The sequence below is a fragment of the Malus domestica genome, chromosome 11 (genome assembly GCF_042453785.1).
Source record: "Malus domestica chromosome 11, GDT2T_hap1".
In the NCBI taxonomy this organism is placed as follows: Eukaryota; Viridiplantae; Streptophyta; class Magnoliopsida; order Rosales; family Rosaceae; genus Malus; species Malus domestica.
Genome location: NC_091671.1, coordinates 5125699 through 5152766, shown reverse-complemented (window position 1 = coordinate 5152766; position 27068 = coordinate 5125699). Strand labels below are relative to the sequence as shown.

At 35.9% G+C, this 27068-nt stretch overlaps 6 protein-coding genes and 1 long non-coding RNA gene across 7 annotated transcripts; 2 read left to right on the top strand and 5 right to left on the bottom strand.

The window, feature by feature from the left end:
* The first annotated feature begins 204 nt into the window (after positions 1–204).
* Positions 205–1568, top strand: LOC139189389 (uncharacterized). Its single transcript, XM_070808335.1, has 2 exons — positions 205–943; positions 1534–1568. Exons 1-2 carry the CDS (start codon positions 205–207, stop codon positions 1566–1568), a joined length of 774 nt encoding a protein of 257 aa, XP_070664436.1.
* Positions 1569–2712: 1144 nt separating this feature from the next.
* On the top strand, positions 2713–3652 carry LOC103447310 (biogenesis of lysosome-related organelles complex 1 subunit 1). Its single transcript, XM_008386509.4, has 3 exons — positions 2713–2902; positions 3031–3236; positions 3347–3652. The coding sequence occupies exons 1-3, from the start codon at positions 2743–2745 to the stop codon at positions 3434–3436; spliced, it is 456 nt and encodes a 151-aa protein (XP_008384731.1). The 5' UTR covers positions 2713–2742; the 3' UTR covers positions 3437–3652.
* Positions 3653–6772: 3120 nt separating this feature from the next.
* On the bottom strand, positions 6773–8601 carry LOC103447311 (peroxidase RIP1-like). Its single transcript, XM_008386510.4, has 3 exons — positions 8120–8601; positions 7784–7978; positions 6773–7535 (listed from the first exon to the last, which is right to left on the bottom strand). The coding sequence occupies exons 1-3, from the start codon at positions 8336–8338 to the stop codon at positions 6981–6983; spliced, it is 969 nt and encodes a 322-aa protein (XP_008384732.2). The 5' UTR covers positions 8339–8601; the 3' UTR covers positions 6773–6980.
* A 4129-nt stretch (positions 8602–12730) lies between these two features.
* On the bottom strand, positions 12731–14235 carry LOC103447307 (peroxidase RIP1-like). Its single transcript, XM_070808085.1, has 3 exons — positions 13965–14235; positions 13645–13839; positions 12731–13429 (listed from the first exon to the last, which is right to left on the bottom strand). Exons 1-3 carry the CDS (start codon positions 14175–14177, stop codon positions 12875–12877), a joined length of 963 nt encoding a protein of 320 aa, XP_070664186.1. The 5' UTR covers positions 14178–14235; the 3' UTR covers positions 12731–12874.
* Positions 14236–17819: 3584 nt separating this feature from the next.
* Positions 17820–19691, bottom strand: LOC139189361 (uncharacterized). Its single transcript, XR_011573236.1, has 3 exons — positions 19427–19691; positions 18667–18749; positions 17820–18007 (listed from the first exon to the last, which is right to left on the bottom strand). It is a non-coding gene; the product is annotated as an uncharacterized lncRNA (long non-coding RNA).
* Positions 19692–20450: 759 nt separating this feature from the next.
* Positions 20451–22087, bottom strand: LOC103422656 (peroxidase RIP1-like). The gene is made up of 3 exons (XM_008360717.4): positions 21760–22087; positions 21237–21431; positions 20451–21048 (listed from the first exon to the last, which is right to left on the bottom strand). Exons 1-3 carry the CDS (start codon positions 21970–21972, stop codon positions 20494–20496), a joined length of 963 nt encoding a protein of 320 aa, XP_008358939.2. The 5' UTR covers positions 21973–22087; the 3' UTR covers positions 20451–20493.
* Positions 22088–23680: 1593 nt separating this feature from the next.
* LOC103447600 (cationic peroxidase 1-like) lies at positions 23681–25301 on the bottom strand. The gene is made up of 4 exons (XM_008386795.4): positions 25036–25301; positions 24625–24816; positions 24386–24551; positions 23681–24262 (listed from the first exon to the last, which is right to left on the bottom strand). Exons 1-4 carry the CDS (start codon positions 25246–25248, stop codon positions 23874–23876), a joined length of 960 nt encoding a protein of 319 aa, XP_008385017.2. The 5' UTR covers positions 25249–25301; the 3' UTR covers positions 23681–23873.
* Positions 25302–27068: the final 1767 nt, after the last annotated feature.

The window sequence follows — 27068 nt, the reverse complement described above, 5'->3', positions numbered from 1 at the left end:
TATTCATATGATTAGTTGAATTGAATTTTTATTTATTGAATAATTTGTATGCTAATTGGTATTGATTAATTGAATTGTTGGTTGGATTAGTTATTATGCATATTAGTATAGTTTACTCTAGGATTAAGAGTCTAAGAATAATTGGGAATTACAAATGAGTTATCACAAGCATTGCAAAAGAAAGATCAAGATATTGTGAATGTGATGGCATTAGTGGAAGTATGCAAGCAAAGACTACAATCCTTGAGAGATGATGACTTTGGGGACTTGCTTCATGATGTAGAAAAGTTTTGTGAGGAGCATGATATCGTCGTTCCTAACATGGAGGATTTGCATTTTGTACCTGGAAAATCAAGGCATAAAGCTCCAAAAATCACGAACTTTCATTACTATCGTGTGGACCTCTATTTTCAAGTCCTTAATATGCAGCTAAAGGAATTGAATGATCGCTTCAATGAGGTAAACACCGAGCTGCTTCTTTGTATGGCATGTTTGAGTCCGGTGAATAATTTTGCATCTTTTGACAAAGCAAAAATTGTTCGTTTAGCCTATCTTTATCCTCAAGATTTTGATCGTATAGACCTCATGAATCTTCCAATTCAACTTGACAATTACATTCATGATATGAAGATACATAGTGAGTTTTCATTATTGAGAGGAATTAGTGATCTTGCAAAAGAGTTAGTGAAGATCGGGAGGTGTGAAAGCTATATGTTAGTGTTTAAACTTCTTACATTGGCTTTTGTGTTACCGGTTGCAACCGCTTTGGTGGAGAGAGCCTTTTCTACTATGAAGATTGTGAAAACACCATTGCGTAACAAAATGGGAGATCAATGGTTAAGTGATAGCATGGTTGTTTACGTTGAGAGAGATGTATTTGCTTTTATTGATAATGAGCCTATTATGCTACGTTTTCATGACATGAAATCTCGCGGCAACAATTGTAATTTGTTTGTATTGATTAATTATGAAAGACATTACTATATAAACAAATTTAATTGTTGCCATTTTTCTTTAACCTTGCACTCTTTTAAGTTCGCCCTCCCCCCAAGAAATCCTGACTTCACCACTGACTACTAGTATAAAGAAAACTAAAACTACAAGCACACATTAAGCATACTCATTCGATCTAAACGTCAAAATAATATTTCGTACGCTAATCTTAAATAAAGATATATATATATATATATATATATTTTTTTTTTTTTTTGTCAAACGATTAATTTGTTAAATTATATGTTAGATTATAGAGCCAATGTGATTTGAACACATGTCATGATGTAAGGGCAATACTCATTTTCATCACTGTGGTAGAGGACCACTTACAAATAATGACATATATATGATTGCTCAAACTTTTTATTATACGAAATCAAATTATATAATAGTGTACTAGAATAAAAGAAAAAGGATGCCTCTATTTCTTTTGAAAAATGTGTTGCAAAACATGGAGTGGTTCTACGTTGAAACTTCTGCAAAAGATGTTTGGTTGTTTACTTGTTATACTTGAATGTTGTCAATTCTGGTATTCAGCTCTAAGCCATGATCAGTCTGGGAGCCATGGATGAATATGACTCGTTTCTTCGAGCTGTCATATTGTCTCACGGTACAAAATACATTTTGGTTATTACGCCATGCATTGTGCGCATAAAACTGATAAAATGTGTGCTGAGTTTTCTCATCTTAGTGGAGACTGTGGAGTCGACCTGTATTTAATAAACCATGACAAATGGCTCAATGAAAAAGTGCAGGCATTACCAAAAAAAAAAAAAAAATATAACTGGAGGTTCTTGATATATATTGTAAGTTGTGAATCTGTTTGATCGTAACCACAAATAAGGTGCAATTCTCAATTAATCTCCTCCGAATCTAGAAGCGGTGGATAACTGTGGTCCACCATCTGTGGTTACCAACCCATAAAAAGCAAAGTAAAAGAAAACCTTGAGAATATCCTAGTTGATAGAATAGGATTATGCATATATACATCAACTAGAGTGAATTCAAAATATGATTGAACTGAGACTGTTCGGGTGGGGCTAACCTCTATCTTACCGACCTACTAAAAAACAAAGCATAGTGAGCTTGACTTTTATATGCAACCATCTTTCCTAACCCAAGTAGACAAGCCCTTCAAATTCAATTTCTTAAATCAAACGTTTGCTTCAATTATTTTCCCAACACTAATAAACACACGTCAAAGATATCTAAGTTCTTCATTCAACTCTGACTTGTAACAAGAAATTTGTTCATTATTATCATATTGTCACCTAGTGTTACTATTAATTTAAATTATAGAATGAGTTTTATTTATTAATTTTAACTATATTTTACACACTTCATGTTTGAAAACGGTATGCTTCAATTTGATTGATTGTATGATAATTCATTTGTTTTTTTTATACAACAATATTGGGGAGGGAGTGATTTAGGTCATAGTCAACCATATTTATATCTCGAACTCGTCATCCATGAAAATTAAACTTCAGACTTTTCACTTACAAATGAAGATGAGTATGACTAAACTTTAGTACTAGCAGTGAAGGTAAGATTGTAAACGGAAAAATTTTCAACTTGAAACGATAGTTGTACCTATTGGGCTGAGCCCAACCAAATCAAATGGGCTTTCATACGGAGGTGAATTTGTTAAGCCCGTGAGAAATTTTGGGCCTAGACAAATATTTTGGTTTAATTCTAACTAATACGACTTACCGTTTGATTTGTACACTTTGAAACGACTACAGCATGTACTCACAATCGTCTCTTCCACTGGCCCATGGCGCCGTCGCATCGTCGTCCACCTTCTCGTTCTCGTCGGAGCCAGAGCCGGGAGGTGTAGAAGAAGCTCTGCTACAGCTCGTCCAGGATCACCACCACGCCTCCCTCAGACTTCGCGAAGTCACCGGTGAGTTGACTCAGTTCCCCCAAATCTAAATTCGAATTCGATCTAAGGGTTTGAAGAAAAGAAGCTGGATTATTGAAATTGGATTCGTTACGGATTAATTGAGTGGTTAATCGTGATTTTTTTGGCAGAGAAGGCGAAGAAGGACGCGATCAAGAAGGCGGCGCGTGTGGCGGAGCTGATGGTGGATGCGGTGAACGGCGGCGTGCAAGAGGCGTTCGTGAACGAGAAGCGAATCGAGCATGAAATTAGAGCTTTGGCTGCCACCATTGCACGATTCAGCAAACAAACCGATCACTGGCTCTCTGTCACTCATTCTATGAACACTGCCATCAAGGTTCAATTTTTAATTTTTGTTCTTCAATTTTCCTGCAAATTAATTAATTACTGTTGAATTTATAAGCATGGGTTATTTTAAATTTTAATTTTTGGTTTTTGGTGTGGTAGGAAATTGGAGATTTTGAGAACTGGATGAAGACTATGGAATTTGATTGTAAGAGCATCACTGCAGCTATCCACAATATTCACCAAGCATGATCAAGCTCATAAGCACATTATTTGTTTCACCAATTTTCATGTAAGTTTGAGTCGTGGAAACAGTCTCTTTGTAAAGTAAAAATAAGGTTGTGTAGACATTACTCCAATTCTCGCAAAACAGATATCTTGTTGGTTTGGGGTCGTCTTTTCTGATTATTTTCTTCTCTGTAATTTGTATAGCATCTGAATTGTGGAATGATAAATCTTTTTTTTCTTTTTGGGTCGTCCCATATGAAGATATGATAATCCACATTCACAATGTGCAAATTTGGTTTGAGGAAGGCATGCAGTCATTTTGTGCATTTGATTCCATTCTTGGTTTTTTTGAGAAGAAAATATTAGGATATGCAAGGCCTGCTTGCAACCCAAGTATATGCATATGTACAACACGGCATCAAGTCTCGAGTTTGGTGGAAGAAGTTTTGAGTTCAAATTTTATGGATGATAGAAAAAAAATTATGTGTACAACGTGACAAAGTGTGCTCCTAGTAGTTGACATTGGAATGGTCTTTCCAAAATTGAACTAGAATCAAATACGAATGTTGGTTTTGAAGAGGTCACATGAAGAGAGAGAGGGAAAATGTCAAATGTCAAATCCTATAAATTGTATCAGAAACTCTATCAGGATATAGGCATTGGACTCTGGATGGATTAGCTTTTGGCTCCTCCTGAATTGAAATATGAATGTCAACTTGTAATCAGAAACTAAGGAAAATGTCAACTGTGAATTTGTTTTTAAGCTAATAAGAATAGATTTGAAGAAAGTTGAGGTTTCACCATAAAATTAATTAGCAATATGGGGATTGGGAAGTAGATCAATTATTTATAGGCACATGTAAGGTCACTTCTTTACATGATGTGGAATTTGATACTCTCAACCCGGTCTATCACGTGTGACGAATTTTGAAGTCTAGCTCGTGAACAACGTAAACTGGGTGACGTGGAGCACATGTGGCCGTTAATGCCATAATATGGGAAATAGATCAATTACTTAGGCCACGCAAGGTCACTCATTTACCTAATGTGGGATTGATACTCTAAACACGGTCCATCACGTGTGACGAATTATGAAGCCTAACATGTAGACAATGGGACCTTCTCCAATGTGGGATTGATACTCACAACAGGATTAACCAATAACAAAAGTTGCCCGCATCGGCTAATTCTGAGAAAAAAGATTTAATCAGATGGGATTAGGATAGTAATCTAGTGCTAATCCTCTATTTAATGATTGACTAATCAGTACGACTTGGTCGATCTAGACTGATATTAACCTTGATTTCATTAAAAAACTTTATCATAAGAGTATAGTTGGTCACCTAATTGCATTCACTTGTTTTTAATTTAGTTCTGCAACTTGGATGTTTATAGAGAGAACCCTCATTTTACTGCAGATTGTGTGTTGGAGGAACGAAATTTTGGTTTCTGCATGTCCTATTCAATTGTCATCTTCCCAGAAAACAGACATCAAAGTCGTTGTAAGCAGCTGTTGTTCAATAGCACAATTAACCATTTATTTATCAAATAAAATTAGCTTAGGGGTTACTGATTAAATATCAGAAAAAGCAGGACTTTACCATATCTCAATGTTATAAAATTGGTTGTTTTATAATTAAATAGATGATAGGGTTTGGTAATCTTAGCAGCAGACTTAGCATTGTAGCAGCAGGAATTGTCCCGATAGAGACAGATAAGTTGATCCTTACACAGCAAGATATGAACACTCAAACTTTAATTTCCTATTTGTTAATCACTTTCATGGATTCAATTCAACCAATATATTGATAAATAATTAATTGGTTGAATATATAATTTTACACTAGCTCCTTCCATGCGTTTGCATATGCTGTACAATATGGGGAGAAAGAGCTTGGCCGACAAGAGGGCATGCCAAGTCTTGCAATATAATGTCAAAGAAAATCTTTACTATTTAAACATAATAGTTCGTTTTTCGGGTACGTAATAACATTATAGATTACACTTGCCATGATCATAGTAGACAATCACTAAACTTCAGTGTATATCAAGTTAACATCGTTGCTCGCGTGTAGTTTCATTCTTCGAGCAGAAAATAAAACAAAAATGCAAACAAAGAGAGATGTATTTTGTAAAGTATCGTATTTCTCATTTATATTTCAATATCGTAATACAAGACTTTATAATCCACGGCCCGTAGTCTTAATTAACAAGAGAAACATATAGGTGCAACTAGGGACGAGATCAGAGATTTGAATGAATGGAGGCATCTTCAAATAAAAAGTCGTAATTAAAAAGCTCAAGAATTTATTGAACAAAACACTTATATGTTAATCCATAAAGTTTTCTATACAACATATTACAATATCTTTCAACATGTTTTCATCTTTTGAAAGCATTGCATGACTACATCATTATCAATACCATCAAATATTTCTCTCAATAAAAATAACCATGTTACCATTCATCCATTGATTTCCTTTCCAATTTCTCAATCGATTCTTCAAAAATTTCATGGCCGAAAATACTCTTTCAACAGTGGCAGTAGCAACTAGAAGAGTTAGCGCCACTGTCAGAAGCAAGTAAACTAGTGGATACACCTTGTCTTTTTGCATTGAACCATTTTTTTTTCTTTTCAAGATCTCCAATCCCTTTTAAACTTGAAAACTCAATGCTAGACCACATATCCACAATGTAAGTCTCAAGTAGAATCTTATGTATCACCTGCTCATTTATAGAGAAGTCCTTAGGATAAAATGTGCAAGACGCAATAACATTTGGTTATCAAAAGCAGAGAAGGAATCAACTGGACATAAACATGCCAAACAAAGAAGAAACTCAGTGTTAGTCTTATTGAAACGATTGCTTAGTTCTTGAAGTTGCCAATCCAAAACAACACAAAATATACCAACACAATAATGATGCATATTTGTGACTGCTTGAGCTTGTTGTTGCCCTTGCCTTCGAGAAAGAAACATATCATCCAGATTAGGCACATCAACATCATTTTTAAGACAAAATTAGAGACTTCACCAAGTAAAGAATCCTAATCACTTTTCATCATTATCTCCCATCTTTGCTTACAACTTCCAACCAACTTCATGGCATTTACAATATCATGATCCTTGCTTTGCAATGCCTGTAACAATTCATTGGTTATTCCTAGTATAGTTTCATTCTTCACACGGATTAGGAAAATAAAAAGGCGTTGATGAGAGATGTAATTTTGTAAAGTATCGTATTTCACGTTGAATTTCAGTATCGTAATACAAGGCTTTATAATCCACGACCCGTAGTTTTAATCAACAGAGTAACGTATAGGTGCAACCTTAACATTCATGCACTGTGCAAACAAACAAATAAGTGAAGAATGATAAATATATATTGGAGGCTTTGCACACAGTACCTCCCACAAACCAAGCCTTTGATACATGTTAGATAACACCCTAAAAGCTTGAGCTATTAGGAAATGGACTAACAATGGGTATCAAGCTACACAAAATTGATATACATAAATAATTAACGACACACGAAAATCTTTGAACAATATAGTATCTCAAATTCGATCCTAGTTGATTTTCCTGCAGTCCAGTCTGACTTCTCCCTCGTTTCCAGTGAGAGGCTTGATGTTGCCCATCTTGATCATAGAATTTGCGAAGTCTTTTCCAAAAGCAGCTGAGTTCTTGCTGTAATGCTGCACCAACTTATCACTATCGCTACCATTACCCTTAAAGAGCTCCTGATCAGAGTGGAGGAGACCCTTTGATTTCAACAGAGCCTCAAAGTAGACAGTATCGAATCTCTTTGAAGTTGCATCTAGTGGCCTTGTGTTGTCATCTCCTCCACTTGTTGGGCAATTTTTTTTAGCCAAGGCTGCAAATTGTGGGTCTATATTGGTATCGTTATAAATCCTGGCACGGAAGGTGGTGCACCGAGCAAGTCCAAGGGTGTGGGCTGCTGAGAGCACAACTAAGTCTTTTAGGTTTAGACCATGAGCTTCGAAGTTTGAGAGAAGCTGTGGGAAGTTGAAGAATGGAGGAGGAAGATTTCTGTTTGCATCATTTACGCTTGCAGTTCTTGCATCCCTTCTTCCCAATTGTACTTTGTAAGTTGGGCCTCCCAACTGAAAAACAAACAATTTAAACACAAATTTCATTAAGGACATTTTGATCTATCGAAAGAAATAAGTGTTAGAACCATCACCACTTTTTTTTTTTTTTTTTTCTTTTTTTTTGTAAAATGATATTCGAATTTGTGTACATTCTCAACCTCAGTTTTTGTTAAACTTGGTATTGAAACGTATAACACTGAGGCGTTATTTTGTAATACAAATTTGATTAATCTTGCATTATTAATGATATATGCACTCACAATGGAAACGGAATCACGAGCTGCAACTGCTAATATATCTGCGCATGAGACCACACTTTTCTTGCAAGCTTTGTCAACAGCTTTTTTGATATCATCGACCACGTTTAATCCCCTGATCGAATTCGCATTTGGCACGGCTGTCTTCTCACCGGTGAAGTTGGAAGTGTCATCAAGCAGAATTGACTCATCACACCCCTGCATTAATCAATAAACCATGGACATATATCAGAAAATAGGTTAAATGTACATTCACATGTTCACTGCCCCTGATATAATAAACAAATATAATAATTGCAAGTGAAATGCCTGCGAACGATCAGTCAAAAGCATAATTACATTAACAAAGCAGTCATGGAAGTGCAGGCGAACTAGAGAGGCCCCCATCCGTGGCTCGCGTTTGATGGCCCGCTCGACAGCTTTTCTGATGGCTGGTAGTGCCTGAGGGCACCCTTTCGTGTAGAAATGAGTAGTTAGATTTGCAGATGTTGGTTTCATACTAGTGGCAGCAACCAATACAATACAGATGATCGCTAGAAATGATCGGAGAATAGCCATGGCCACAGTTTAATTTGCTTGTAAAACTAATGAATAGTGATAATGATGATGATGATGATGATGATAATGATCAAGGAGTTTGAGTGCTTAAATAGAGATTAATTATTTCCATGTCCGCCCCACTTGTTATTTTCATCCTGTGTATAGACCAATTCCATGAAATATAATGAATAATTTCTGGTGAGGTCTAGTGTGTTCATTGCTGTGTATGCATGTACCTGTTCCATTTAAAAATTAACATGGAGCCTTAAATCTTATTCTGTCTTTTAGTCTCTGTGGCAAGAGGTGTAGAAGAAGCAAAGATATCGAACAGGCCTCTTTTATTTATGGAATTAATTAGTTAATTAAGATTAATTACAGTGGTTTGATAACTAACTACTGTAAAAGAGGATGCCATAATAACAAATAATCCAGCAAAAAAATCAAGGCACAGTGGAGGCTAGACGAAGATTGAGGGCGATACCGACACGATTAATTTTTAGAAGGTGGCATGAGCAGTCTGCCATTGAGGTTTGCACGGTAGTTTTTCTACTCTGTAAGTTTCATATTTTTAATTTCCTTGTAAGTTAATTGATGTAGTAGGAAATTGCATGCATTGAGAGCTGAATGAAGATCATGGAACTTGATTGTAAAAGCACCGCTGAAGCTTATTCATCAAGAATGATTTCACAGAAAGTTTGTTTCACCAAGTGTCGATGGAGTTATGAGTTAATTTTATCTATAAATTGTAAAGGCTCAGGCCTCCCAAATGTAAATTAATCTCTTAAGCTTTTCTTTAAAGTCTTTAATAATGCATTTCACATTCACAATGTGGAAATTTGATTGACAAGAGTACTTGTATAAGAAATAGGGTTTCCTTATGAGTTATTTATACACCCTTTACGTGCTTTTGGTTCAAATTTGAAAATATTGTAGGTTATTGGTTAAGAATCTAACTAGTATTTTTGCCAAAAATAAAAAAATTCTGGCTAGTATTTCACGTTTTCTATTTATCAATAAAAACAGTTCAAATTTTCTATTTATCAATAAAAACAGTTCAATGTCGTATAATGATCTTCAAAATGCATCATGTTTAAATGAAAATAGTTAAGTGGACATGATTGTTACTAGAGCACGGCATGAGTATGTACAAGTATTATTCTCACCTACTCTGTTTTTTTATTTTGGTAACAATCACCTACTCCGTTTCATTCAAAGTTGACAATGGATTATCCTACTTAAAATCAACTATTAAAACGTATTGTTGTTTTAGGTCACATGCATGCATGAAAAGAAAGATAAGCATGCCAAACTTGTATACAAGAAGCGCAGCATGGAAAATTGTACCCTGAAGGGTATTGGCTTTTGGCTGCTTCTGAATTGAATGTCAAATTCTTGTTAATTAATTAGGTTAGTATAACAAAACAAGTTTCCCTAATCCGTTAATTCTGCAAGGGATTTAGAAATTAGATGGTATTTGGATTCTAATTATATATAACATCCGGTTGGACTTTGTCTAAACGGTGAAATGGTGAAAGTGATCTGGATTTCATTAAGAATATTTATATATAGTTAATTTTTCACCTAACCATTTATTTGTTTTCTTGTTCAGTACTACAAGTTGGATTTGTTTGTTATCAGAACCATCACCTCTTTCAGATCGTGTGTGGATCAATGTCCTTTCTGAAATCAAAGTCGGTGCAAGTAACGTCTATTTTATCAAACAAAACTAGTCAAGCTCAAACATATTCAAACAGCAAGGTTGGTGATAATTAAATTAAAAAAACAAAAACAAAAACCAGGGGACATCCCAATCTCAAAAGCGTTTTGCGCGTGGCCTGTTGCTTAATTTCCATATGTCAACATTAGTAGAGACGTGCATGGCCTTTTGTGCTTCTCCATGATCTCTCTGTCTTCAATCTTCACAACAATGAGAATCTTGATCATTAGTCTTGCCTTAAAAATTGATATACTTCCCGCGTTTCATCATTTTAAACAAGTATCCCTTCCATAAAACTAAGGCCAACTCAATTAGATACATAAATAAGGCATGGATTAAATCAATAAATATACCATAAAACTAAGGCCAAGTCAAAGAAAGTGTGTAGAAACAAAGCCTGGATTAAATAAAAAAATATAAAATAACAGTTGTGAATGTTTGTAAAGTAATATAGGTTGCACTGCCAAGCGAAAAGAAAAGGTCAACTATATTTGTACAGAAAAATGCTCAAGTTAGTATATATTCTAAATTTTCTATAAAAGGAAATCAATTTTATTATTAATTATGAACCAAACACTCTAACGAGTAAAGGCCTAAGACCAACTCCAATGGTGGGTTAAAAGCCAAATTACCTCCTAAAATTTCCCCCCAAACCCACTCCAACCCAAGGGGAAAATTTGGGCTAAATGCTAAATGCTAAACCAATGCCAGATTCCCCCCGAAATTTAGCCCAGAAATCATAATTTAAAATTTTCAATATTTATCGGAATTAAAAATTTTTTAGATTAAAATGTTCATAAAATTAATTTACGATAGTCTACATATTTATTTTTTTTTTAAATTAATTTAACAAAAAAATAGCCTAAGTTCATTTTTTAATAATCCCGGGTCAAAATTTTAGGCTAGAACGGTTGAAGTAGAAAAGTTGTTTTTGGGCTAAAAGCTAAATTTTTCGGGCTAAAATATTTGGCTTTTAGCCCAACCATTGGAGATGGTCTAAAGGAGCGGGATGGAAAGATTTTTAAAACTTGTTCACCAAACAAGGTGTAAATTCACACGCCAGTTAATATAATGAATGAAGCTTGAAGTTGGCTTAGGTTCAAATAAATGATCAATTGTAACACTATTGTTAGTTCTCACAACTAGGGTGTATCCAATTACGATTTTGATGAATTTTGAAAGAATTCAGAAATCTAGATGTATATATTCAATTAAAATTTTAAATGAATCTATCAAACTCTATTAATATTCAATCTTAATTTTTGAAGAGTCTATCAAAATCTGATGGTATTCAATCTCTAGTTTTTTTAAATGTTTCAAAATCTAATTGTATTCAAAATTCAATGAATTTGTAGGAATTTAGGAGTTGAAGAATTTTGGTGGATTCTAGAGTGGAAAATATAAATACCAAAAGCCCTCACAAATCATACCTCTACCCCTAAGATTTCATCGTGATTCCTCCCTCTACAAAATATTAGCAAACCTAGATATGAACGAACTATTCTTCTAGGTAAACATGTAAAGGTAACACACCACGAAATCTACAAACTTCTTTTTTCGATTTTTTTACCTTTTCTGTATGGCCAAATCTTTATCTTGTTTCTCTTCAAGGAAGACAACTTGTAATCAACAATGTTCTTGTCTTCTCCTCATGGCTACTTTTGTTTATTATTTGTTTTAGAGAACCTTAAATCTTGATTCAACTCAATTGAATTCTAAGCATCAATTCCCTTGCTTGAACCTTTTTTTATTTGTTCAATTTCTTGCCTGATCTTGGTATCTCATAATCACCCAACATATGTTGTACTTGCCAATACCACTCCTCTTCATCACCGTAGAAATCTTCCTTTCTTTTCTACTTTTCTTTTGGCATCCTCATTGTGACCTTTGACATCTTATGTAAATGCTATAAAAGCTCCATTAAACTCCATAAAAAATTCGTATAAAATTCCTTTTAAATCCACGTGAAGTCTATGTGAATTCATTAAATTTCATGTGGAGTTATTTCTATTAAAATTCATAGACTCCATGGGAGTCTATAATTCTATTAGAATTCATCAAATTCTTAATTGAATACATCCCCAGCTTCTTTTGTGTTATATAAAGAACTTAGAGCTAAGTAGTTAAGAGTATTTATTTCGATACCTAAACTTTTGGTTTTAGGTTTGATTCCTCACTCATCTTTTACATAAAAGTTATTATAAAAGTCATTAGCTTTGGGAGGCCTTTTAGAGTAGTTTGACAAGATAAGTAGTTTCGTTTTGTTTAACGGACTCTACTTATGTTAGGGAGAGCACATTTAGGATATCACACTGTAATGCATCTAAGGGGTGAGACATACTATATTATTGGGTTCTATATCATTACATAAAGGTGCAATGCGGTCTTTTGAAGTATGATCTCTACTTATGTTGATAATGTCTTTGCAAGATGTGTGTGTGTGTGTGTGTGTGTGGACCTTAATTAGTGCTCATTTCTCATTTATATATGTTCATGTATAGTATCTGAAGTCACAAATCAAACGGCTAGCTACTAATTAATTAATTAAATGAAAATTTTACTTTATCATAATCAACTTGGATTTAAATTCAACCATGGTTGGATCTATAACTTTCAATTCCTGATATTTTCCGTGTTCTGTATCAACATGGAAACGAGCTTGGACTAAAAAGGTATATACCATGTACATGTAGTATTCTAATCTCAAAGCCAATCTCCATATTATTCAATAAATAGTCCCTTTTTTTTTTGGTACAATATATTGCATGATCTTAGATTATGCTACTTTGCAAAATCATGAAAAACATATACCTTTCTAATCATGACAACAACACACACTAATTGATTTTCCGACAGTTCAATCTTAATTCTCCATCATTCCCAGTAAGAGGCTTGATGTTACCCATCTTGATCATAGAGGCTGAAAAGTCTCTAGCAAAAGCAAATGGGTTCCTGCTGTATTTAAACACCAGCTTATCACTATCGGTGCCATTATTCTTATATAGCTCTTGATCAGAATGGAGGAGACCCTTTTGTTTCAACAAGGAATTAAAGTAGACGGTATCAAATCTCCTTGTAGTTGCATCTAGAGGCAATGTATTGTCATTTCCTCCACTTGATGGGCAATTTTGTTGCGCTGAGGCTGCGAAGCTGGGGTCTATGTTGGTGTCATTGTAAATTCTGGCCCGGAAGGTGGTGCACCGAGCTAGTCCAATGGTGTGGGCGGCTGAGAGGACAACTAAGTCTGTTAGGTCTAGACCATGAGCTTGGAAGTTAGAGAGAAGCTGCGGGAAGTTGAAAATTGGGGGTGGAAGATTTCTATTTGCATCATTCAAGCTTGCAGTTCTTGCATCTCTTCTTCCTAACGGGACTTGGTAAAGAGGTCCACCCAGCTAAAAAACAACAGACACGAACACAAATTTCGTTAAAAAAGAATTACTGTTAGAATCGTCAAATTTATGCATCAAACGATATGACAGTGTAATATATTTTGCATTGCGGCCACTTAATAACCTCAATAATGTCAGCATTTATTTTTAACAAGATATATACTGACATGCGCATACTGAGACAATATTAATGAACCCAGCGTTATGAATGTACTCACAAGGAATACAGAATCACGAGCTGCAACTGCTAATATATCAGCACATGAGACCACACTGCGTTTGCAAGCTTTGTCCACGGCGTTTTTTATATCGTCGATCACATCGAATCCCCTTACTGAATTCACATTTGGGAAAGCTGTCTTCTCACCAGTGAAGCTCGAAGTGTCATCAAGTAGAATTGATCCATCACAGCCCTGTACATAGTCAACCATGAATATTAATATTTCAGCCACTAAATAAATGAACAATTTCATAACTAAAGACAATTCTGGCAGCCGCAATGCATGCAAATGCACCGAATATGGTTTAGTCTAATTACATTAACAAAGCAGTCATGGAAGTGAAGGCGGAGTAGAGAGGCTCCGATTCGTGGCTCGCGAAAGATGGCCTGCTTGACAACTCTTCTAATGGCTGGTAGTGCCTGAGGGCACACTCTGTTGTAGAAACCAGCACTTAGTTGTGCAGACGTTGGTATTACAGTAATGGAAACTACCACTGCAATACATACTAGGAAAGATTGAAGGGGAGCCATGACAATATAGGTATAGTTAGTTTCTTGTCCAATTGCTAAGCAGTGATGATGAAGATCAAGGAGTTTGAGTGCTTTTATAGAGGAATTTTTGGGTTTTGGGGGGCGGATAAGGCTAGTTTGCATCTGCCACTTGTTCCAACAATATAATTATCTGATGTATATAATATGCATGCATAATTAACTTATGGGTAATGTTAGAGAGGCCAAAAATTTTAAACCAAATTTGTAAATCAAATGATGTAATTGTTGATGATTAGATTATTACTTTAGCATTGATTAACGTGCTTATATTATATTAGTGACACATCATTTTGTTTGCAAAATTGATTTAAAATTTTAGTCTCCTTTATTAAAAGCACGGAATATATAGCCTTTTTATTATAGTTCTGGACCAATTCCGCAATACGTGTAATTTAGGGTGAGGAATTACTCTAAAACAAGACATAGATAGCATAATACAGAAGCGATAATATTGTTGTTGTGTACGTATGTCATCGACTAAATCAACCCAAGACGAGGGGCAGCCAGTCTCTGCATTTCTGTATCTTAATGTATACGATAGAAGGTTTGCCGTTTGCCAACTCAAGTTGGCGATTTGAATCATTTGATGAATGATAAAAAAATAAAAGAGAAGTTGACCATGTAATAATAAATAGGAAGTTTGAAGATTTCCAGTGAGATGTTTGAGCACCGAAAGTCGTATAATTCTTGTTTTTCATAAGGTCAAACCCTTTGTATATAACTCGGGATATGATGGCTATCATTCTCAAGAAATTTCAATAGAATAATATTTTCCCTATAACTGTTCTAGAAATCCTTGCCTAGCGTTGCTTAGGCGGGACAGTTGGCCACCGTCTCGATTAATGTCTAGGCGTTTGAAAATTAAGAAAGGGCAACTAGACCGCCTAGCCACCCGCTTAGCCTGCCCAGACCCGCCTAGGCACCAACTAATGTTGCAACTCACTTAGACAAAAAATAGATAACTTTCATTTTGCGTTTTATTTTTTTCAATAAATTGTAAGAGATTTGTTAAATACTTAAATGAATACACATTATATTCATGTTCCCTATGTTTTCATTATGTTCTAATACTTCCTAATATATATGTCATTCTATTTTGTAGTTTATAATGTAATTACATATATTTTATGTATAAACACACTTATTTACACGAAATATAATAGATTTACTTAAATCTGCCTAATCCGCCTAGACGCTAGGCCCCAGCTCGCCACCTGACTAACGCCTAACATCTTTTAGAACCTTAGGACATAAGTTGTTTTAGATTTCTTATTATCTAATGCCATTTGATTCTTTGAATTAAGCTCTTAGGCAACTACTAAGTTCTTAAGAATAAAAACGTTCACATACTAAACTTTGATGCAACAAAACTATATTAGTTAAGAGGATTTCCAAAAGGGGTTCCTTTTTTAAGCTGAGTATTTGCTATAATTGTTGCAAATTAAGGCCCAATTTGGTGTTATTTTTTTCACCAAAAATTGTTTCAGTGTAAAGTTAAGCAGTAAAAAAGTTTTTGGTAAAAATAAAATATTATGTACTTTAAAAGCAATGGCCTCCAGACAACTTTTAAAAGCAGCATGCATATAAGTTGTTTTTAAAAGATGTTTTAATAAAAAGCCGAGTTGAGTCTTTAATGAATATTTTTAATTCATGTAATACGCTCACTAATTCTTAAAAATGACATTATTTATCCTTTTAGACACATTTTATCCTTGGAGAACAAAGTGAACACCACCACCTACCACTACAAACCCTAACTTCTTACACCATTGTCATTACCATCATCATTGTTGCCAATACCACCACACCACAATCGCGCTACCACCACAACCACCACCACCACAACCATATCCACCGCCACTACCACCACTACCACCATAACCCATAACCACAATTGCCATTACCATTGTTGCCGCCACTACCACCTCCATAAACACAATCACCACCACTGTCACCAAACCACAACCAAAACGACCACTACCATCATTGCAATCACCACCATCGCCGTTATTGCCGCCCCTACCACCATTGTTACCTCTACAGCCCAACCACCACAATCTTTTATTGGCACCACCACCACCATCACAACCATTGCCCTTGTTACCGTTGTTAGTTGTTGTCGCTCACACTATCATGTCCATTTTTGTCATTATATACAATTATATCACTTTTACATTAAAATTTACCAAACGTTTTTACACTGATTTTCTTACTCAAAACACTTTTAAAAATACAATTTATCAAATAGTCGGCTACTTTATTTTGCAATGACTAATTTTAAAGCACTACAAAAGTAGTTTTTTTAAATAAATAAAAAAATCATAGCAATCCCAAATTAGTCCTAAATCATTTTAGTTAGCCAACTTTTAATTTCAATCATTTATAGAAACGATATTTATTAGCTAAATTCTATTGTACATCAAGGACATCTACAAAACATTAAGAATGAAAGTAATAACCCAAAAAAGAAAAAACTAGAGCCGAGCAAAGCCACACAACTAAAACAATAAACCAGTTATATGTTTTTTATCCCTATTAATAAACTCGAAACATAAAGATCTGGACTCTGGTTGTGAAATACAATCCTTAAGACATTATTTTCATGAGTTTTTAGAGGCTAATTAACCTAATTTAGGAGGCTAGGAGCCTAATAACTACTAGAGTTGTTGGATTACCTTTTTCTGTCGACACTTCGATATGGTTTAGCTTATCAGCCGCATACTATTATATGTATAATTTCATAAGAATTCGATTAAATTGGATTAATCACGAAAAAATTTCAAAGTTTTGTGGATGATATTGTAGTGTTACAGGCTTACAGCTCAATTCACTCATAAACTAACATACTTCACAAGCTCGAAATCTATAGATACATTGAATCAAAGACTAAAAACGCTAAGTGCATGCGTGCATGACTAGTAGAGAAGTTTGATGGCCGGTGGGCGGCGGTAGATGTAATGGAAGAGGAGGGGGAACTGCTGAACTACTGGTTTTCTGTTATTTACTTGTGTTAATGCACAAAACCGGAAGGGTCTTGGAACAACGTAAATCCAACCATGAATCTGCAAGAAAGTAAAGAACACAAGATGTATCGTGGTTCATCCCAATGTTTGGGTTACGTCCACACTAATGTTGATATTGTTTCACTCTAAATGGTGAATATACAAGAAGGCTAGAGGCAGTGTGCTCTCTAGCCTATTATTTGTGTGCTCTTTTCCTATGGCCTAAAACTTGATCTCCCCTAATGAGGAGAATGATGAGTCCTTTTATAGAATAAGGGTTCCTCACTTATTACATATTTACCCCTTCATTTATTACATAATTACATTTTAGTCCCCTGAGTATTTATACGATGTCTAAATACAGAGACCATAAGTATGGTACAAACTTGTATCTTATTTTTTTAGTACTCTTTCTAAGATATTTTGTTTCTATATGAATTTTTTTTTTTTGTTACAACGGAAAGATCCGAATCATCGGTCTAACCTGGTCCCAACCCGATTTCCCATTCAACCCTTAGTCATATGACACGTTCCGAACATCAGGGTAGGTACGTGCTGGCCGACACCCGAAGGTGACACAAGCCATTTAGGATGCATGAGAACAAGAAATAAATAAGACTTATAAATTTAAATATAATTAATATGCAAATGAAGAACATGTTCAAAGCATACAACTAATTTACTGACACTAGCAAGGAAATAACATAAAATTTAATGAATAAAGGAATGGGTTCCACATCGAGAGGACTCGAAGATGCCGATGCGGAAGTGCCTTGATGCCGAGATTGTACACTTCGATTCTAAGTTCTGAAGAGACGCAAAACAAACATGAGTTTACCAAGTTGATATATATAATACTAAAACATTTATCAACATACTAACTCTTAAAGTTTTATGAAAACTAATAGCACAATATGTGATAGGTTTTTCCGAAAATCCTAGTATGCTGTAAAACTTCATAAAACATATCTCGTATATAGTATGCTAACTAGTGCTATCAGTATCGTCCGAAAGCATATAGAACTCTTCCTTCAGAACACTTCCTTAACAAATATCAATCATCTGCAGGCTCCTACAACACCCAACCCGAAAGTATCAATCGCCCAAGGCTCCTACAGCACCCAACCCGAATGTCAATATAAGTATCAATCGCTCGAAAACTCCTACAACACCCAACCCAAAAGTCAATAATAGGGACCACTAGATACGCACAAAACCATTGAAAATAATATTTCCAAACATAGGTACATATATCTCAAAAGCATCTTCATAATATAAAGTCATTCATCATCTATACTATAAAGAAGTGTGTAAAAACATGTTCTAAATAGTATATCGTCATCCATTAAATATTCTACAAGAACATGGATGAGATAGAAAATATGTATTCCAAAATAAGCTCAGTATCATAAAACATAATCATTAAATCACGTTTTCATGTATGCATTTATACTATTAAAACATACATTTTAGAAGGAGTCCACTCACACTACTTTGCCATAAAAAAGATGTGCAGACTAGCAAAGGCTAAGCGCCGCAATATATGCACCTAAGCATAAAAAGGGTTCAATTAGTTAAACTCTACTCAAACGATTTAATTTGGAAAAAAAGGACATCGAAAACAGGCCTGGGACATCGAAATTAGCGTAAGAGGGTTCCGGATGAAACCCGAAAATCAACTGTTAACGTTGATCGGTCAAAGTCAACGGTCATCGTTGACTAGGTCAACGGTCACACCGGGTCAAAAGCCGGACCGGTTCAGTAGGCTGGGCCGGGTTCTTGGGCTTGGGTCCTAAGGTTAGTGGACCGGATCCATGGCCCAAAGGCCTGGATCCAATAGGGTTTTGGGTCTAGGCTTTTAAGTGGGCTGGCTGCAAAGGCCCGAAGGCCTAGGCCTACACGGCTTTAACGCTTAAGACCGAAAGGGTTTGGGGTTTCCAATTGGGCTAGGCATTGAGGCCTGGCCCGATTGTTTTTGGGTTATAAAATAAAACAATATAAATAAACATAAAAGGGTTTGGGCCATACAGGTTTAAACGGGCTTAGGGCCCGATTTCTTAATGCGACCCAAAAAGGGCCTAGGTTCACTGGACTTGGGTCAGTGACCCATTCCTCGCCGGGGATGGAGGCCGGAGCCTCCCGTGCTTCGGTCGACACCAAAACGTAACCCTAGACTCCGATCTAAGTGTCAACTTGAAAAGTGAGACAATGAGAAGAGGTTGCTACCCTTGGTTTGCCGAGAAAAGGTCGGGGGTGGCCGGAATTTCGTTTGAAACGCACGGGAGTCCGTCGGGGTTTCCTGGGTTGCTGGGCTTCGCTGAGCTCCATAGAGACGAGTGAGGGTGAGAGAGAGAGAGCCCACGAAGCCGGTGGTGGTGGCGCGCCGTCGTCGGGGTGTGGGTGTCTCAAGTTTGCGTAGGTGGTGTGGGTTCGATCGGGGAGAAAGTGGGAGAGTTAGAGAGCTGAGAGAGAGAGAGAGAGAGTGAAGAGGTTGACTCGGGGAGAGGAGGAGGAAGAGAGAGAGAGAGAGTTCAGTGCTTGCCATGTGGCAGCGTGAGGGAGAAGGGAGAACAAGATGGAGGGTCCGGATTAGATAAGAATAAGGACCCAAATGCACATTTTAAACACTTTTTGGGATAAAGTGAAATTACAATTTAAAAATTGGGGGTGGGGTTTCACATCATAACTGGCGCACCTGTAGGTTAATTTTTTTTTTTTAGTAATGTGATAACATTAGTGGGTTAATAGGTTAGTTGTTAGGAGGCATGAGAATCAGTGGGGATTAAATCCACACCGAAATGTATACGCATGAGCTTTTCGCCATTACGGTGAAGCTTCATCTACATATTTTTAGTTATTTAAGAGAAGTGAGAAGAGAACTTTTGAAAAATGACACGTTAACTTAGCCATTAGAAATGCATGAAGCTGTAAATAGAATAATAAGGCTAATTGTTAGCTCACACCTAATAACTTGGCCATTTAGCTACTAATTAATTAATTAAATATATTTTTTTTTGCCAAACAATAGAGATTTGTTAGATTAGGGAGCTGACGGTTCAACCATGGTTGGATCTATAACTTTAAATTCCTCATATTTCCGTGTTCTGTTCAATATGGAAAAGAGCTTGGCTTTTTACATACCATGTACACGTTGTATTCTAATCTCAAAGCCAATCTCCATATTATTCAATAAATAGTCGTTTTTGGGTACATTATATAGCATGATCATAGATTATGCTACTTTGCAAAATCATGAAAAACATATATCTTTTTCATCGTGACAACAACACACACTAATTGATTTTCCGACAGTTCAATCTTACTTCTCCATCATTCCCAGTAAGAGGCTTGAGGTTACCCATCTTGATCATAGAGGCTGAAAAGTCTCTAGCAAAAGCAAATGGGTTCCTGCTGTATTTAAACACCAGCTTATCACTATCCGTGCCATTATTCTTAAATAGCTCTTGATCAGAATGTAGGAGACCCTTTTGTTTCAACAAGGAATTAAAGTAGACGGTATCAAATCTCCTTGTAGTTGCATCTAGTGGCAATGTATTGTCATTTCCTCCACTTGATGGGCAATTTTGTTGCGCTGAGGCTGCGAAGCTGGGGTCTATGTTGGTGTCATTGTAAATTCTGGCCCGGAAGGTGGTGCACCGAGCTAGTCCAATGGTGTGGGCGGCTGAGAGGACAACTAAGTCTGTTAGGTCCAGACCATGAGCTTGGAAGTTAGAGACAAGCTGCGGGAAGTTGAAAAATGGGGGTGGAAGATTTCTATTTGCATCACTCAAGCTTGCAGTTCTTGCATCTCTTCTTCCTAACGGGACTTGGTAAAGAGGTCCATCCAGCTAAAAAGTAACAAACACAAACACAAATTTCATTAAAAAAGATTACTGTTAGAATCGTCAAATTTATTCACCATATGTCAGTGTTTAATATATTTGGCATTGCGGCCACTCTATAGCCTCAGCATTTTTTTTAACATTCTGACATGCGCATACTGAGACAATATTAATGAACCCAGCGTTATACTCACAAGGAACACAGAATCACGAGCTGCAACTGCTAATATATCAGCACATGAGACCACGCTGCGGTTGCAAGCTTTGTCCACGGCCTTTTTTATATCATCAATTACGTCGAATCCCCTCACTGAATTCACATTTGGGAGAGCTGTCTTCTCACCAGTGACGCTCGAAGTGTCATCAAGTAGAATTGATCCATCACAGCCCTGTACATAGTCAACCATTGTTAGCGGTCCCACATCGGTGGGGGGTAAAGAAAAGCAATAACTTTAAGTAGGATTACCCCACTCTAACTAATACCAACCAAAACCCTTGTGATAAAACCCCACATCTAACGGATTTGGCAGATGGTAAAGTTGGACAATATCTGTGTCATTAGAGTGGGGCCTCTCGGACCCGTTGATCTAAAAAAAATTCAACAACCATGAACACAATAATATTTCAGCGACTAAATAATGAACAATTTCATAACTAAAGACAATTCTGGCAAGCCCAATGCATGCACATGCACCCAATTTAGTTTAGTCTAATTACATTAACAAAGCAGTCATGGAAGTGAAGGCGGAGTAGAGAGGCTCCGATTCGCGGCTCACGAAAGATGGCCTGCTTGACAACTGCTCTAATGGCTGGTAGTGCCTGAGGGCACACTTTGTTGTAGAAATCAGCACTTAGTTGTGCAGACGTTGGTATTACGGTAATGGAAACTGCCACTACAATACATACTAGTAAAGATTGAAGGGCAGCCATGACAATATAGGTATAGTTAGTTTCTTGTCCAATGGCTAAGTAGTGATGATGAAGATCAAGGAGTTTGAGTGCTTTTATAGAGGAATTTTCTTCTATGTTTTATTTTTGGGTTTTGGGGGCGGCGTAGGAGGTGTGGTGTCAGTCTCTACATTTCTGTATCTTAATGTATACAATAGAAGGTTTGCCGGCCGTTTGCCAACTCAAGTTGGCGATTTGAATCATTTGATGAATGATTAAAATAAATAAAAAAGAAGTTGGCCATGTAATAATAAATAGGGAGTTTGAAAAATTTTCAATATAATAATATTTCCCTATACTTTGCATAGGTTTCTTATTATCTAATGCCATTTGATTCTTTGAATTAATCTCTTAGGCAACTTCCTAAGTTCTTGAGAATAAAAACTTTGACATACTAAACTTTGATGCAAACAAAACTATACTAGTTAAGAGGACTCCCAAGGAGATCCTCTTTTTTAAGCTAAGTTTTTGCTGTATTTGCTTCAAAAAGTCAATTTAGTTAGCCAACTTTTAATTTCAATCATTTATACAAATGACATCCATTATCTAAATTCTATTGTACATCAAAGACAGCTACAAAACACTATAAACATAATAACCCCAAAAAGAAAAAACTAGAGCGGAACAAAGCCGCACAACTAAAACAATAAACCACTTATAATGTTCTTATGCCTATTCATAAATTCAAAACATAAAGGTCTAGAATCTGATTGTGAAATATAATCCTTTAAGACATCATTTTTTATGAGCTTTTAGAGGTTAATTAACCTAATTTAGGAGGCTAGCTTGGAGCATAATAACTACTAGAGTTGTTGGATTACCTTTCTTTGCCTACACTTCCCTATGGTTTAGCTTATGATCAGCCGCATTCTATTATATGTATAGTTTTATAAGAAAAAAGATAAAGTTGGTTTAATCACGAAAAGTCTCAAAGTTTGTGGATGATGTTGACGAATATCTTATATAATCTTACTCCATTATAAGTTGGAAGACTCGGACCAGGTGCTGTGATTCTGTTACAGGATTACAGCTCAATTCACTCATAAACTAACATATATACATCACAAGCTCAAAGTCTATAGATACATTAAATCAAAGATTAAAAACGAAAAGTGCATGCGTGCATGACTTGTAGAGAAGTTTGATGGCCGGTGGGCGGCGGTAGGTGCAATGGAAGAGGAGGGAAAGTGCTGGGCTACTGGGTTTTCTTTTATTTACTTGAATCTTATTTTTTTAGTACTCTTTCCAATATATTTAGTTTAGTATGTATTTTTTAGGTTACAACGGAAGGATCCGAATCATAGGTTTATAGGTCTAACCTGATCCCAACCCGATTACTCGTTCAACCCTCAGTCATAACTGAGGCACTTGTAAGTTAATTAATTTTTTTATTGGAGCAATAACATTAAGTTAATAGTTAGTTGTTAGGTGGCTTGAGAATTGGTGGAGATTAATCCACACTAAAATGCATAGGCATGAGCTTTTTGCCACTACTGTAAAGCTTCATCTGTATGTTTTTAGTTATTTAAGAGAAGTGAGATGAGAACTTTTGAAGGAGTAACATGTTAACTTAGCCATTTAGAAATGAATGAAGCTGTAAATAGAATAAGGATAATTGTTAGCTCACACCTAATAACTTAGCCATTTTGTTTTAATTAATACTAGTCTTCTGACATAATTGAATTTGCAGTTCTGATCACCTATATTAGTATTGATTATTTATTGGATAGTGGTAGTAATTCTACATTTCTGCTTCGAGACATGGCATATAAGTATTTCGCACCAAATCTAATCAAACAAGAACTATGAAAACTTAGAAATAAAAATTACAGCATCTGAAGTCACTTGGTTTTACTGAACTAGATCATTTTAAATGGCCCGGATCAGTTTATTTTGCGACAGTTGGTACGAACTTGACCACTCTTTCCCGTAAGCGGGCTAAGGCTCCCCATTTTCAGCATGGCATTTGCAAAATCTGTATAAAAAGTTTCGGCAGTGGTGCTATAAGTTTTAACCAGAGAATCTGTTGAGCCACCACTGAAAAGCTGCTGATCAGAATGCATTAGACCCTTGCTATTCACCAGGTTCTTATAATAAGCATTATCGAAGATGAAAGGGCTTGTGACGTCTAGTGAAGAAAGGTTGTCATCAGTCCCCGAGCTCGCAGTACAGTTTGATTTCAAAGATGTAGCAAATGATGAATCGATGTTAGTCTCATTATGTATCCGTTCTCGAAACACTAGACACCTTGCTTGGCCCGTTGTGTGAGATCCTAGTCACAAATTTTTGATGATTTTCAATGGTGATTAATATAATTGCTTGGAAAGTCAAGTAATTGAAATTCGAGAATTTCCCAAATATGTTGTTGCTTTTTTTTCGTTACATATGTACTTACCCGAGAGAGCTACCAATTCTTTGGTAGTAAATCCTTTAGTTGAGAAAGAAGTGATGAGGTCATTAAGATTTAGACTTGGAGATGGGAGCTCACTAGTTGCAGCACTTAAACTTGCTGTGGTGGAGTCCCTTCTGCCCAACTGAACCGTCCATGAAGGCCCTCCCAACTGCATGACCATATATACATTTAAATCAATTTCCGTAAATTTTATTCTAACTTATACATTTTATGTTACTTACTGAAACAACTGAATCGCGAGCTGCAATGGCAAGTATATCTGCGCAGGAAACAACCCCGGGGCAGGCACCTTCTAGCTGAGATTTTATGGTATCGATCAATTCAAATCCCCTCAATGAGTTTGTATTTGGTGGCGCCGTCTTTTCCCCAGTAAAATTTGCAGTGTCATCTAATAGAACAGACGCATCACATCCCTATTTGAAATAACACGAAAAAATCGTCAATACTAATAATGACCAAGGAGAAGGATTTTATTTGTGACATAAGATTTGAACTGAATTAGTACAAAAGAAAGTTAATCTTGTGAAATACATGCGTGCATGCAAGGTTACTATTTTCTTTCTACAGCAAGAACTATTTCATAAATGCGCTCGCAAAATCTGAGAGTGGACGGAGGGTAGGAAGGGACATACATTGACAAAGCAATCGTGGAAATGGAGACGGAGTAAGGATGCCCCCATGCGATGCTCCTTCACCACTGCATTAACAACTGCATTCCGAACAATGGAAAGGGTTCGAGGGCACGTTGTCGAGTAGTAATTGGAGGACAATTGGGCAGACGATATCCTAAACAGGAATAAAAGCACAAAGAAGCAGAATCTGATATAGCGTGAGATAAAAGCCATAGCCAAAAAGATAGAGGGTACAATGTACTTCTTTTCCTTTTTTCTTTCTCCAGTAGAATGGACCTTAAGGTTGCATAAATAGAGGATTACGTTAGTGGACTATAAACTGTTTGCCGATTTACTATTATTTGTTCCAAGTCAAAGGTCCTAAAGGTTTAGCCAAACCAACCAAAGTCGTCAGATTTTAATTGTTATCTGAACCAGCAAAACATGATAAAAATCAAATATGAAGGGAAATGATTTTGGCACATCGTTATATTACAAATGTATTACTTTATCTTTTTATTGTCTTAGAATTGAATAAATTAAGAGAAAATAAGAGAACAATAAAATGAGACAAGTTTAGAAGAAGAAAATGAGAGTTCGAAAATCATTAAGCAAACATCAAATACAAATTTTTTATCAATTTAATTATTGTTTAATTAGTATTTAACCCTTCAACCCAAATTCCACTTCATAGGAAAAGTGTCTGGTGGCCTACAAATCATTGTAATGCATGTTGAGAATGAATCATATATTGATGAGAAGAGAAATCTTGCATGGGCTTATAAATATGTTATGCTACTCTATATTGCCAATTGGATTTAAGGTGGAACCCTAACTTTCTTCATAGTATCAAAACCAGGTTTGTCCCACGTGTGAAGGTTAACAACTATACGTGCTCCACGCCATCCGATTTGTGTTGTCCATGTGTTAAGCTTAAAAATATGTCACACATATGGGACGTGTTGAGAATGAATCCTACATTTATAAGAGATGAAACTTTACATGAACTTATAAGTAAATTGAGATACTTTCTTCAATGCAGAAGATGTTCCTCTGAATTTTACTTTGTTACTTTTTCTAGATAATTTTCAAGTTATCGAAGTGGGAGAAACCAAACACAATAGTGGTTAATTTGACCATGACTGTTATATGTTAGTGTGTGAACGTGTTTTTTCATGGAGGTATCTAATCAGTCAATCGAACAAAAAGGCTGATGCCACTTCCATATTTTCTACCACCTTTGCGTGACCATGGTTGAATAAATGTTTGTGCAATGTCCCCAAACTTTAGAATCTTCCAACACCTTGTAGTATAGGCACAAATTCTTACATTCAACACGGATATACCTTGTAGTATAGGCACAAATTCTTACATTCAACACGGATATGCCGGATTATTTTATCACATAAGATATCTCCGATTACACTCAAGTTGTTCTTCTTCGATGGTTGCAAAGTACGCTTCATAGAAGACTTTTTTACACGAATTTAGTGGCATCTGAAGGATTTTATTCAACGTTTTCGGTTTTCCTTTGAATATGGCTGGTTTATATTTGACAAAACCATAAGATCAGCTAAAGTAAAATCATGACAGGAAAGATTACGAAAGAGATAATATGGACTTAGTGGACCTAAGATAAATTTAATATAATTGTCATCTTCTAGTCACACGATGTTCATGTCTGGTTGGTCAGTATTCGTCTTGCCAATTAGAGTCTTGAAAGCATTGAAGACGCTAATTAACATAGTTTTTCTTTTTTTTTTGACAAAACTGAGATATTCTTAGCTAACACAATATTCATAGAGGGTGATTCTAACTCAAGGGCAAAAGAACGTGTACACTGCTCTAATCAAATGATCTAAACCAAATAGGTATTTACATAGTGAATAGAATTCCAAACATAAACAAGTACGAAGGTCAAAATTTCTTGGGTGCAAACATCAAACCAAACTACCATCACTTTACGTATTATAACAAGTGAACACTGAAATAACATAACAGCAATAATATTAATATATAAAAGTTTGCAACACCATGTCGTATGATACGGTCAC